General features: G+C 43.1%; 1 protein-coding gene across 1 annotated transcript in view; it reads right to left on the reverse strand.

Annotated features, from left to right (window-relative positions):
• Positions 1–1,881: 1,881 nt before the first annotated feature.
• Positions 1,882–13,453, reverse strand: part of ABCB10 (ATP binding cassette subfamily B member 10) — a 32,867-nt gene continuing 21,295 nt past the window's right edge. Inside the window, exons 8-13 of the mRNA XM_039241276.1 lie at positions 12,502–12,711; positions 10,145–10,224; positions 8,455–8,635; positions 5,078–5,121; positions 3,680–3,714; positions 1,882–3,211 (exon numbers count right to left, since the gene is read on the reverse strand). Coding sequence (XP_039097207.1) covers positions 2,974–3,211; positions 3,680–3,714; positions 5,078–5,121; positions 8,455–8,635; positions 10,145–10,224; positions 12,502–12,711 — 788 coding nt within the window. The 3' untranslated portion in view covers positions 1,882–2,973. The remainder of the gene's footprint in view (positions 3,212–3,679; positions 3,715–5,077; positions 5,122–8,454; positions 8,636–10,144; positions 10,225–12,501; positions 12,712–13,453) is intronic.

Genomic DNA, 13,453 nt, shown 5'->3' on the forward strand with positions numbered 1-13,453 from the left:
GATTTTTCAGCATGATGTTGAAGGTCCCCTATGATCTGCTCCTATTTCTCTAATCTCTTCTTGTATACAGCATCAATGCTGAATTAATTACAACTTGCCTATTCTTATTTCCTCTTCTGAGAAAGGGGAATGACAGGCATTTATTTAAATTATAGGACCGTCAAAGTACCAAACATGGTAACAGGTGCAAACACTCTGGAAACAAAGTGGTACGAACCACAGTATTCGCAACAACACCTCTGTGATATTTAGCTATTTTCTTGTAATTAATTTTTATCTGCCTTATCTCTCCTTCTAAATAGAAGCCCCTTAAAGGGCAGGGACACATCTGTCATCAACTCCACAGCACAATTCTTTGTCCATGGTAGGGGCAGGGGATACTTATTTATTGCATTGAAGCAACTAATTACAGTGTTTATGTAGGGGTACTGATGATACTGGCTACATTTTTGCCCTCCATCTTGTGCATGTTTGCTCAATCACCTCCCTTGTGTTCCAGGCCCCTTGAGGATTAATATACATACCTTAGAAATGACTGTCAAGGCTGGGAGGGAGGGCTTGAGGCTTGCTTTGGCCTCCCATAAATCTGTTAGAGATAACATAGTCTTTACCCTGCCTGATGCATGGATGATGCCACGAGATCTAATTAAAGGTTAGCTGTCAGTTAAGTGCATGCAAGCCCTTTGATCTCACTACAGTGCCTTCCCCACCCATGAGTCCCCTTGCCCTATAAGCAAGGGCTCTGGACTTGGTGGAGAATATTTGTGCAGCTACCTGGATGATAACCCGAACGACCTGAATAAAACTCTGTGTAAACTGAATGGAGTTACCTGCTTCGTTTTCCAGTCTCTAAATGCCGTCTCAGTTTGGAGAATACTTTACCGTCCCTCCCTCACCTTCTAACAGTTTATAAGTAGTAAAAAAAAAAAAAAAAAAAAAAAAAGGATATTAATAATCTTAGGTAAGGAGGAAATGATGGGAACTTGTAATCACTACTCACTTTATTTGTAATGTCAGGTTTTTTTATTCCCAAATCTCCATAGCCAAATTCTAGTGAGAAACTAAATGTAATAAAATTCTATAAGAAATGACAGACACAGATAAAGTTCACTATAAATTTTAATCCAGGATATAAAGTGTTCCCTAAAGACATGATTGAACATTTTATATTAGAAAATAAAACATAATGATCAAATACAGTTTTGTAAATACTTTTATGGCACAAAGAGATTTCCCTCAGATCCAACCCTGTAATTGTGTTTTGTCTGCTTTCTGAGAACCACATTGTATTAGCAAATTGTATAAAGAATGCAAGAAAAGCTTGTTAAAATGATTGTCACAAATATACTGCTTCCTAATCCAAAGAACATGGAGTTCATTCATTCACTGAGTTCACACTATTCAATAGTAAACTCCCTTATGTAGAATGAAATATTCTGTGCTTATCATGAAATAGTGGTTTCTTCCAGTATAATAAATGAACTAATGAATACGTAGAACATGGGAAAACCTCTATTTTCATTACATCAACATACTTATTTCTTAGATTCTAGCATCATCAATGTAAAAAAAGCACTTTTTCTTATGACAAGAGCAAATTAACAGTACTGACTTGAAATATGGCAGATCTAATGGCTATCAGCATTGCATTAGGAATTCTGAAGCATTTGGGTGAATAAACTATAACCATAAATAAAAATGACTATTGTTCTCTTTTCAGAAGAGTGACAAGTTTTTTTTTAAATTTTTAAACATTTTTATTTATATCTGAGAGAGAGAGAGAGCATGAGCAGGGGAGGGTCAGAGAGAGAGGGAGACACAGAACCTGAAACAGGGTCCAGGCTCTGAGCTGTCAGCACAGAGCCCGACGCGGGGCTCGGACCCACGAACCGTGAGATCATGACCTGAGCTGAAGTCAGACGCTTAACCGACTGAGCCACCCAGGCGCCCCAAGAGTGACAAGTTCTTAAAGCTTCATGATGTTCTGCAGAATAGAAGGAACTATGTTTTCTTCAAATGTTTTAAGATTGAAAATTATTTAGGTTTTTGCCTCATTGAGTGAAATCCCAAAAGTATTTAAATAACTTATAAAAAGTAAAATTTGGTTAGGAATTATATATTCTTAAAAGATATTTTTCAAAATACATGACTTTGGACGACTTCATCGTAAAATTCATTTTTACCTCTTAATAATGCCTGGCAGTTCATGCCTCACTTCCCAAAGTAACAAATGCGTCAATAATGAAAATAGAAGTTTTCTTATTCAAAGGATGGGCTTATGGGCTTCTTAACCCTTTTAAAAACTCGTCAGGCTTTCATGTGCTAAGGATGTTGAAAATCACACACATCCAAACACAGTCTCATCCCAGAGGGACACATATCCCTAAACTGTCACAACTCTGAAGACACAGGAGGTGTGGAATGTAAACATTCCCATGTTGTCATGTGATGTTAACTATTTCTGTATATCTGTATGTGAGGTTCGCTTTATGAGATTATCAGAACAAAAGGGAAGATTTTCATCTTCTAGTAAAATTAGACACAAAGTAGGTAGAATACTACCAAGAGAATTACACAGTGATTGGAAAACTCACCTAAAATAACTAAGCTGTTTATTTATAATCCCCTTTTAAAATCTGTCATTTGACAATAGCTTCAATCTGTAACACCAGGTAAAAAAAAAAATGAGGTGCCATGTTATTTTAATTAAAGCATTCCAAGATAAAAGAAAGTAAAAAAACCTGAAAATAACTTCAGTGCCATAGACATTTAGAAAGTTACAATGATTAAAACTCTGAATAAAAAGGTCTTGAGAACAGGTACATCTCAGAACAATATTTTACCCACCTTGGAAAAAATAGGCACATTTAAAATAACTTGCAGTATGATTTACGGATTTCATACCATCTCTAAGTTTGTTTTTCTGGTGACGGTGTTTCACTCTAAAGTCTCTCACGGTCACTTTCTCAGTAACTACTTCTCAATGCTTATATAACTTTGTTTGTTCATTAGTCTTCTGTATATCCCATTGGGTTTTGAAAGCAGTGCTTCATGTCTCCCACATTCTATAATCTTTCCTTGGTCAAGAACGGCCACCATCTTGGCATTCTTAATGGTAGACAGACGGTGGGCAATAATCAACACTGTTCTTCCTTCCATGAGTCGGTCTAGAGCTTCTTGCACAAGGTACTCATTTTCAGCATCCAGGGCGCTTAAACAGGAAACCCACGTGAGAAAGCAAAGATATCAGTGCCACGCACACCGTGTATTCACGTGTTTCCTCTGACACATACAGGTGTCTTGTGCCGGCAGTGACTTTTCACTGCAGTCAAAACGACAACTTCTTGGGTCTGCTATATACTTTTTGTATTTTAAAGATACTATAAAGGAAGCTTGGAACTCTGGATTTCCACAGAACTCCTGTCACAGAAATAGAAAAGCTGACTAGTGTGATTTGGGGCTCATCACAAATGTGTCTAAGTTGAGACTAGAACCCTCAGTTTGTGACTCAGCCAGACCACTGTGCCCCTGTCATTTAATAATGACATGCTTGGTCACTTTAAAGTGGAAGGGGGGGAACGGCATTTTCAGCTGTATCGCTTTAAAGTAAGGAATAATAATATTTGGTAAAAGGAGAATTTGGCTTATATGATCTTACATAGTATTAAGATATCCTCACCTGGTTGCTTCATCTAGGAGAAGGATTTTGGGATTCTAAGAAGGAAAAACATTAAAAAGAAAAGGAACACAATTTTATTAGAAAAACACAAACTCCCAGTAATAAAAAAATAAAGTACTAATATATGATACAATATGGATGAAACTTGAGAACGTTCTGCTCAGTGAAAAGAAGCCAAATGGAAAATTCTACAAAGTGTAGGACTCCATTTATCTGAATTGTCCAGAAAGGCAAATCCAGACAGAAGGAAATTACAGTGGTGATGGCCTGGGACTATAGGTGGGAAGGGGAAGGGCAACAAGACTGAATAAAGGAGTCTGTTTGGGGTGATAGAAATATTCTAAAATTGTGACGGTTGAACAATAGTAAATTTACTAAAAGTCGCTGAAAAGTACATTTAAAAGTGGTCAATAAAGCTGTTTTTTAAAACCTTACCTATAAGGGTGCCTGGGTGGCTCAGTTTTAGGTTAAGTGTCTGACTCTTGACTTTGGCTCAGGTCATGATCTCACGATTTGTGGCATCGAGCCTCACATCAGGTTCTGAGCCCACAGAGTGGAGTCTGCTTGAGATTCTTTCTCTCCCTCTCTCTCTGTCCCTCCCTCGCTCACACACACTCTCTCTCAAAATAAATAAACATTAAAAAAAAAGTTTTAGGGGCACCTGGGTGGCTCAGTTGCCTAGGCATTGGACTCTTGATTTCAGCTCAGGTCATCTCATGGTCTGTGAGTTCAAGTCCTGCACTGACAGCACAGAGCCTGTTTACGATTCTCTCTCTTTCCCTCTCTCTTTGCCCCCTCCCTCATTCATGCACTGTCACTCTCTCTCAAAAAATAAATGATAAATAAACTTAAAAAACTTTTTTTAATAAAAAACATTTTAAAAATAAAACCTCATCTATAAACCTGAGGAGAAGAGTTCTACAACAGAGGGGAAGGCTATCATTTCCTAAGAAATACAATGTCTGGGGCCTTCAGGGACAATGGCTTCCCTCTCCTCTCAGGAGTCCTGTGTGAGTGTTTCCAGTCTGTACCACCACTAAGTTCAACGGTTGACGGTAGGTGATAGAAGGAATCATACTTGTATTGCTTGATATTTTAAAGTAATCATTGTTTCACTCATTAGACTGTATACTTGGCGGAAGATTCGTGTGCTAAACTTCTCTCCCTCCAACAACCGTAGTGTAGTCCTGGGCTCCTCGTACCCCAAGAAGTACTTGTTAAATTGGGACAGGACACACTGGGTGGGACTCCCAACCCATCTTTCACCACAACTATCAACCATGTACCTACCGTCCCCTCCAAAGAAACAGAAGGAAGAAGAAGAGTAAATTACAAATGATAAGGTCCCTAATTAAAAATGATAACAAACACATCCCGGCCAAGTGGGTCGAAGCTTACCTTAAGCAGAGCACGGGCAATTGCAATCCGTTGTTTCTGCCCACCTGACAATGACAATGTATTTTTTAAAAAAAACTTGAAAGGCTTAAAATTCTTGGTAACAGGGTTTTCTGATAAGCTAAGTGGCAATTTGAAGACAGCATATTCCAGTTATTCACAGCGGAGGTGGATGGGGGAACAGAAACCTCTTTTTAAAATACATGGTCTCCTCGCCAACCTCACCATTAGTGACAAACATTCTTATCAGCTAACATGGCTGAGGAGTTCCCATGTACCGATGTCCCGGGCACTGTCTAAATGTGTTACAATGTTATCTCATTCAATCTGTAAGAAATCCTAGGAAGTAGATCCTGTTCATTCCCTTTTCACAGATGAAAACCCAAGCACAAAATAACCAGTCCAAGGTCTGCAGTTGGCAAGTGGCAAAGCCAGGGTATGAACCAACAGTGAAGGCCTGTGATCTTAACTGCCGCACAAATCGCTTCCCTGGTACAATGTCCCATGGGGCACGGAAACTGGAAACTGAAGACATGAGGAGGTCTCTGAACAGTGGGTGAAGGGGACGGGAGTGGACCCGGGAGCAGAGGGCGCCCACGACGCTGGGGCCTGTGACTCTGCTACGCTAACTACCCCACTCCTCCCGTCATCATGCTGTCTATCCTCTTCTCTTCCCTGCCCTGGGGGACAACTGTCATATGGAGCAGACTGTGTGCCTGCAGGAAACCCGAGAAAACAAAGTAAACCACGGGGGCGCCTGGCTGGCTCGGTCGGTTAAGTGTCTGAGTTCAGCTCAGGTCATGATCTCGCAGTTTGTGAGTTCAAGCCCCGCATCGGGCTCTGTGCTGACAGCTCGGAGCCTGGAGCCTGCTTCCGATTCTGTGTCTCCCTCTCTCCCTACCCCTGCTTTCTCTCTCTCTCCTTCCCCCCCCCCTCAAATATAAATAAAGATTAAAAATTTTTGTTTTAAAAAAAGAATAAGCCACCTTAATCTCTCTTCATAGAATAAATTGTACTAGAAGCAAGGGAAGAAACTGAGGGTGGGCGTGGGGAAATGCAGATGGGGCCGACAGAGGCACGCAGAGCTCTATGATGATTCCTTTCCTCATCCTTGCCTCACACAACCCTCCCTGCTTCCCTCCAGGGGACGGGACTCCCAGCTGGTAGGGTCTCGGACTCCTCCTGACTAACTTTGTTTTAGAAAACTCACTCCATTTTGGGGGACGAAAACATTCCTATTTTGGTTGCTTTTGTCTGGATGAACATACTCAGGCTGGACATTATATGATTTCATCTAAAAGAAGCTCGTCAAACGATGAACTGCATCGAATTACAACTGAAACATGTAGTTCATCAAATGACACCTGAATTGTGTGGTGCTGCTAAAATCTGTTCTCCAGTAGGCAGCCCGGTGCTCACATCAAGGGAGCCAGGCAAGGCCCTGTATTTCAGAGCCCCTCCAGTCAGTGAGGGCGTCCGGGCGCTCTGAGCTGGGCTCGCTGTGCAGCCGGCCCAGGGCTTCAGGTCAGCGCTGAGAAATCCGCGGGGCCGGTCAGTGCACTGAGAATCTGTCACTGGATATCCTTTCTTCCTCCCAGAGAGGGAGAGTGGAGTGAAACCTTTGGTTATTTCACCCTGAAATGGGGAGCTTGAGAATCCCAGTAAAGGGAAGGACATGCAGAATCTGTTCCAAGTGAGAAGGTGACATGCGCTTTGGACAGAGTACGGCGCTCCCAGCTCCACACCCAGATGCTCGATAAGGTCACGATGAGCAGCTGAAACTGCTCTTCTACCCGAGGACGCGTTTCAGAGACGCCAGAGGAGTTCACTCTCACACGGCAACGTGTAACTCTATCTCTGGGGTCTCCCGAATCGAGCCAAAACATCTTTTCATCCACTGTCTACTGTTTTAAAAAAGCCAACATAATAAAAACATGCCCATGTGAAGTCTTCTGTGGTCTAACCTTGAGCAAAAAGTTTTGAGTTCGAAAGGACATCTGATCTAGTCTAACCCAGCCACCTTCACGCTGATGTGGAGACATCTGTCCTCTGCCCAGATACTTCTAGCTCATTCCGTGGAAGGGAGAGCATGTCAATATTTGCGACGAGAAAAGTTATGTGTTTACCCCAAAATTCGTTTCCCTGTAAATTCTACTCATGGGTCCCACTTCTGCACCCTAAAACAATGGAATACAAGTTTTCTCTTTCCCTCCTGAAATATGGCACCCATAATGTGAGGAGATAGAACGCGCTCTAACATCCCAAGGAATAGCGACTGAGCCTCAGCCCCGAGTCCTGAGTGTGTCCAGCACAGGGCAGGGTACGCCGTGCTGTGGGCCAGATGGGGATCCGGGCCTGTTTCTGCACAGCCCTCAAGATAAGAGTGTTTTTTTTCATTTTTAAAGGGCTGTTTTAAAAAAAAAATCAACAAAGTATATGTGACAGAAACCATACATGGCTTATAAAATCTAAAATATTTAAGGGCGCCTGGGTGGCTCAGTCAGTTAAGCATCTGACTTCAGCTCGGGTCATGATCTCATGGTTGGTGGGTTTGAACCCCACGTTGGGCTCTGTGCTGACAGCTCAGAGCATGTAGCCTGCTTTGGATTCTGTCTCCCTCTCTCTCTGCCCCTCCCCCACTTGCACTCTGTTTCTCTCTCAAAAAGAAATAAACATTAAAAAATTAAAAAATATATTTACTCTCTGGCCCTTTAACAAAACTCCTGGTCTAACAGGCAAAGTACAAAGTGGGGAATAAAGAATTCTTCAATTTCATTGGGGCGCCTGGGTGGCTTAGTCAGTTAAGTGTCCGACTTTCGCTTAGGTTATGATCTCGCGGTTCGTGGGTTCGAGCCCTGCGTCGGGCTCTGTGCTGACTGCCAGCTCAGAGCCTGGAGCCTATTTCAGAGTCTGTATCTCCCTCTGTCTCTGATCCTCCCCTGCTCACGCTGTCTCTCTCTCTCTCCTAGAAATAAAATTATATATATATTGATATATATATCAATTTCAGTTCTGTTCCTGATTCAGAGCCTCCTCCTCCCTGGACAGATCATCTTGCCACCCTGTATTTATCTTATGTTCTGCAATTTTCAAGGTTTTCAAGTTGTAAAACACATTTTTTTCCCTCCTATGAGAAAAAAGCTGCAGTGGCTGAGTATTACTCAGGGGACACTGCGTGGGAATCTGAGAACCCCTTTGGGGTAGAAAGTGAAGGAAACTGGGGAGCAGTCCCCATACAGAAGAAATTTTAGGAAATGGAAAGGCAAACTGCATAAAACCTAAGGACAAGAGCCCAGTTAGAAATTAATACTGCCATATGAAATACTGGCAAGTTCTTTGTAGCAGCAAGCTTTTGCTGCAAAGCAGTAACAAAAAGGTACCTGAAAGGAGAACACCCTTCTCTCCGACCACAGTGTTGAATCCTTGGGGGAAATCCCGGATGAAAGCACCTGCATTGGCTACATCAGCCACCTTCTCTATCTGCTCGGCAGTCACCGAGGAGGGGTCGTCTGCACCATAAGCAATGTTCTCAGCAATGGAGCAAGAAAACAAAATTGGTTCCTGCAAATCGGAAATAAAACACACTTACTGCAAATTTCAAAACAGACTGCAAACATATCTAGTAAATATAGTGACGTTTAATACAGTACTTACATCTAAGAAACTATTAAATTGCTCCCAAAGAACACACAGTCTGCAGCTGAATAACATGAGGGTTAGTTGACAATCTGAGTATAACTTCTGACTCCTCAAAAACTTAACCGCTAATAGTCTACTGTTGACTGGAAGCCTTACTGATAACATAAAGCAGTTGATTAACATGTATCTTGTATGTTATATGTGTTCTATACGGTATTCTCACAATAAAGCAAGCTAGAAGAAAACGTTACTGAGAAATCATAAGGAAGAGAAAATACATTTATGGTACTGCACTATAAAATCTGCATATATGTGGTCCCAAGCAGTTCAAACCCATGTTGTTTAAGGGTCAGTTGTATACTGTTTTCTCAACTCTACTTCCTCATTCTCCATAAATTTGCCCAGCCGACTTTTTCAAAATTCATGTTTTTCCGTGAACAGGATTGATTCCATCGTTATACTACGGGAAATGAGATCCCCCAGCAGGTGCCTGGCATGTGGTAGACTCTTCAAAAATGCGAGCCCCTTCCCTTAGGAATTGCCAGGTATGGAAGACGCCGAGTCTAAGTCCATCTGAATTTTCCAGCTGTAGGCTTCCCACTAAGAATTGAGGGGGAATCCATCTCTATTCATTACTTTTAGAAATATACACAAACCAGGTGGGAACGTGACATTTTAACAGAGCCCTGTGGAATAGTCCTAAAAAGCAAATAAACCTCCAGCTTCATTTCTTTGTCCCTAAACAATGTGCATGGATGATAACCTTATACAACCAAGCAGCCCCCATCACTCCCTCCTCCTGCTCCTTGCCTGCTGGAGTGGGGGGTAGAGTAAGGTCTGAGGGGAAGGTTATTAGAGGGAGACACTCAGGAATGGGGTTGGAGGCTCAGATTTGTCTGCTGTGCATGTAGCCTGGTAATAAAAATATAAACAGCAGCATCAAAAATTCCCCGCACCAAACGGTCTCACGAATACAGCCTCATCAAAGCCACCATATGACACTAACATTTTGCCTTGAAATCTGCGACTGCTTTGCAAGGAGACCCTGGCTCTTGCCATAATCTTGGCTTGCTTATCTCTGAAACCCATCGTGTTAAACAGCAGACTGTGCTGGTGACAAAGATGGGAACTGTGGAAGAGTCAGTAAAACCCAGAATGTTTTATCGTTTTCTCCTCACTCTCTAGACTATCTGCCTTACAAAGTAATGTTAGTCCCCAGCTTTTGAGAAAAACTGGTTTCGATTGGATCAAGTGTTTAAGGTCTTCAGGTATAGCACTAACTACAAGCCTACAAAACCTGCCGTGTGAGATCAGCTCAGTACATCTGGAAAACTTCCTTCTCTGTTGAGGGGGTCAAGTCTAAATAAAAAATAAATAATAAAAGCAAACTGAAAAGACAAGTGTAATAAAAATAGAAACCTCTCTTCCTACCTGACTCACGGTCCCAATCTTGGATCTCAGCCAGACTGGATTTAGCTGACGGATATCATGGCCATCGAGACTGATAGTTCCTTGTAGAGAGGAGAGGAAAGTCATGGAGGGTCACAGGGCCAATGACTAATGTAAACAGAGAAAGGATCTGGTGGGAAAATTCCACACTCAGTTCTCTTAAAGATTAAAAGTACATTGACAATCTCCAAACAGAATCTAACATCAGCATATTTCATGGAATGTCCATGTCTCCTGTCTGCCTGCAGTGGGCAGCGGACAGCCCATCCATCTCCTTGTTTATCCACGCAGCTCATTTTGCTGCAGTGACTTCCCTTCTGGAGCGACTCGGGGCTCCACGAGAAGACGGACCTGTGCCAAGCTGACTCAGGAGAGAGTTACATGGCAGGGGGCAAGCAGGGAGGGGTCCACTTGCTGGCACAAATACTGGCGCTGGTGGCACAGCTTTGGCACCTGTGACAGTGGGCGCCTAGTCCTGGAGCTTCCTGCCCATGTTGGCATCAGCAACTACCTTGAAGGCCTGATTCTGCAGTGAAGTTCTGAGAAGTGTCCTGGAGGTTTAACCCTGCCAGTGATTTTTTTTTTTAGCTCTTTTATTACTCCTTAAAATATCCCTTCCCACATAAAGGCAGTTGGAGGAGATTCATTATCCACCAATGAGAATCTGATACCAGAGCACAACATCTAAATAGTCAGATGTGACTCTGTGACCCTAGCTAACAGATTTAACTCTACAACACCGAGGGGCTCAGTAATGCTTGGTGATGACGATGACAGTGACCCACTTTCTCAGTGGTGTGGAATTACACAAGCCAACTGTAAACATTCACAAACTGGCAAAAATCTGAGGTCTTTGACTTAAAAAATACAAGTGTTTTACACATATATGTGTTTTACATATATATGTGTATGTATATACACACACATACACACATACAGAGAGAGTCTACTCAAGGGTAGAATATAAGGCAGTTTATGATTAAGAAGTCATAGGCCTAACATTCTGACTTACTTTGCATTCGCCTCACTAGGATTTTTCTAAGTTCAGAATTTTATAGCAAGTAGAGTGAATCAAAAGAGAGGTTCCAGAGGCAAACAGTATCGCTAATACCCATTTGAATGATTGGTGATTCTGTGGGTCAGAATCTGCACATCAGATACTTATCTGGCACACAGCCAGCTCTCGTTGTTTTAACCCAAAAGCACAGGTACAAAAGCCACAAGACATATCCATTTTAAAATTAATGACGTGAGTTTTACTAACAAACAGTTGTTTTCCTGCTGAGAAACATCCTTGTTTTCTCAATCCAGAATGAGAGCCATACATATGAAGCATCTACTCCAGGCTCTGATATAAAAAAGGATATAACTTATAATTATGTGTGGTGACGGATGTTAAGTAGACATTTCATAAGATATACACACAGCAGGGGCGCCTGGGTGGCTTAGTCGGTTAAGCGTCCGACTTTCGCTTAGGTTATGATCTCGCGGTTCGTGGGTTCGAGCCCTGTGTCAGGCTCTGTGCTGACTGTCAGCCTGTTTCAGTCTCCCTCTCTCTCTGACCCTCCCCTGCTCACGCTGTCTCTCTCTCTCTCTCCTAGAAATAGATAAAAACATTAAAAAAAAAATTAAAAAAAAAAAGATATACACAGAGCAAATCAGGTTGCACACCTGGAACTAATATAATGTTGCATATCAATTACATCTTAATTGACAAAGGATATAGAGAAGTAAAATAACATGTTTTCTGCTAAAAGATGCTATAATCCAGTTAAAAATAAAACAAAAACCAGAACAAGAAAAATCCATTTAAAAAAATTCCTACTACCTCAAAATAGCTTTAATAAAGCAGTCACAAGATAGGAGCCAATCACGGACTGCCCAATTACCTGTCTACACACTGGCCACAGGGCAGTTCATGGGCGGATGCAGCCCAAAGGCTTCTAGAGAAGCTTTACAAGCTGAGTGGCCGGCACAGAGAGGTACTACTCTGAAGTGCTGGGCAGTGATGCTTAGCCGTACATGGGACACCTGCCTGTAGCACCCCCAGGACAGGGGCATCAGAAGGAGACGCCGGCATGGGAGGCATGGAGGAAGAATTCAGTAAGTGACTTGGGACTTGAAGAGGCCAGACAGGAATTCTTCAAACTGCCTGACAGGGCTTCTGTGTATCCTTAAAAGTGACACCTGTGGATAGGGGATTTCTTTCCTGGGAACAAACCCTGTGGCATTCAGAACTCTCACAGTACCAGTCTTTCCATAATTTGGTCCTCTTCCAGAACAGAGGGGTAGAAGGCTCTGGAGAGGCCCCCCACCCTACCAGGTGATGAATCACTCACCGGAAATGGGGTCATACAACCTCAGCAGGAGGGATAGCACCGTTGATTTGCCGGAACCACTAGGGCCGACCAGCGCTGTCACTGACGCGGACGGGATAGAAAGACTGAAGTCCTGGAAGACGGGCACCTCCGGGCGAGCAGGGTAGGCGAAATGCACATTCCTAAACTCCAGGGTGCCCTGGAAACTTTCCTTGTTTAAAATGACCCCTTCTGAAACAAGACAGAATACAAGTTACTTAACGCAGAGATGGAACTAACAGCAGAACTCCATTGTCCCACTTGTCTGACTCCAGACGGTGCCCAGTCACAGCCACCACACTCTCCCGGACCGTGAGCTCCTCCTGGGCGAGTCCAGAAGAGGCCTCCATCTAACACTTACCACGAGGCAGGATACTTCTGCGTTTACCTGATCCTCATGACCTTGACGGGCAGAGATGACTGTCCCAGCTTCAATGACAGGACACAGAGTCCTAGAGACAGCCACCTGCCCAAGCTAACAGGCAGAGGAGCTACTTTCCACTGGTGGAACAGCCTGGTTTCAGGCCCAATGGCCTTCCCTCCCTGTGCCATCACCTCTGGTTCCTCGGGTCCAGGGTTTATCTTCTCTACTCTAGATGTTTGAGAGAGTGATGATAGAGGGCTGAGCATTGCAAACCAGCTGCAGAGCCAGAGGGATCCGAGGGCTGTTCCGTCCTGGTATCTATCACGGGAGAAGCTCCCAGCTGGGTCTGCTTCCTCCAGCCTGTCACACTGGAGAATACTGGGACTCAGTAGCAGTCTGTGTCCTGGGAGTCAGTGAGTTACAGTGGCTACTGCCTCAGGTCACATAGCTCCCCTGAGTACTAGCTTCTAGGGAAGGAGTTGATGAAAGAGATGGCTCTTGCCAATTAACATCAGCTCCCGCTAGCCTACCCCACAAAAGTCAAGAAATGTAGAGGCTTTTAATGTGTGA

This window comes from Hyaena hyaena, unplaced genomic scaffold (genome assembly GCF_003009895.1).
Source record: "Hyaena hyaena isolate Hyena2069 unplaced genomic scaffold, ASM300989v1 scaffold_193, whole genome shotgun sequence".
In the NCBI taxonomy this organism is placed as follows: Eukaryota; Metazoa; Chordata; class Mammalia; order Carnivora; family Hyaenidae; genus Hyaena; species Hyaena hyaena.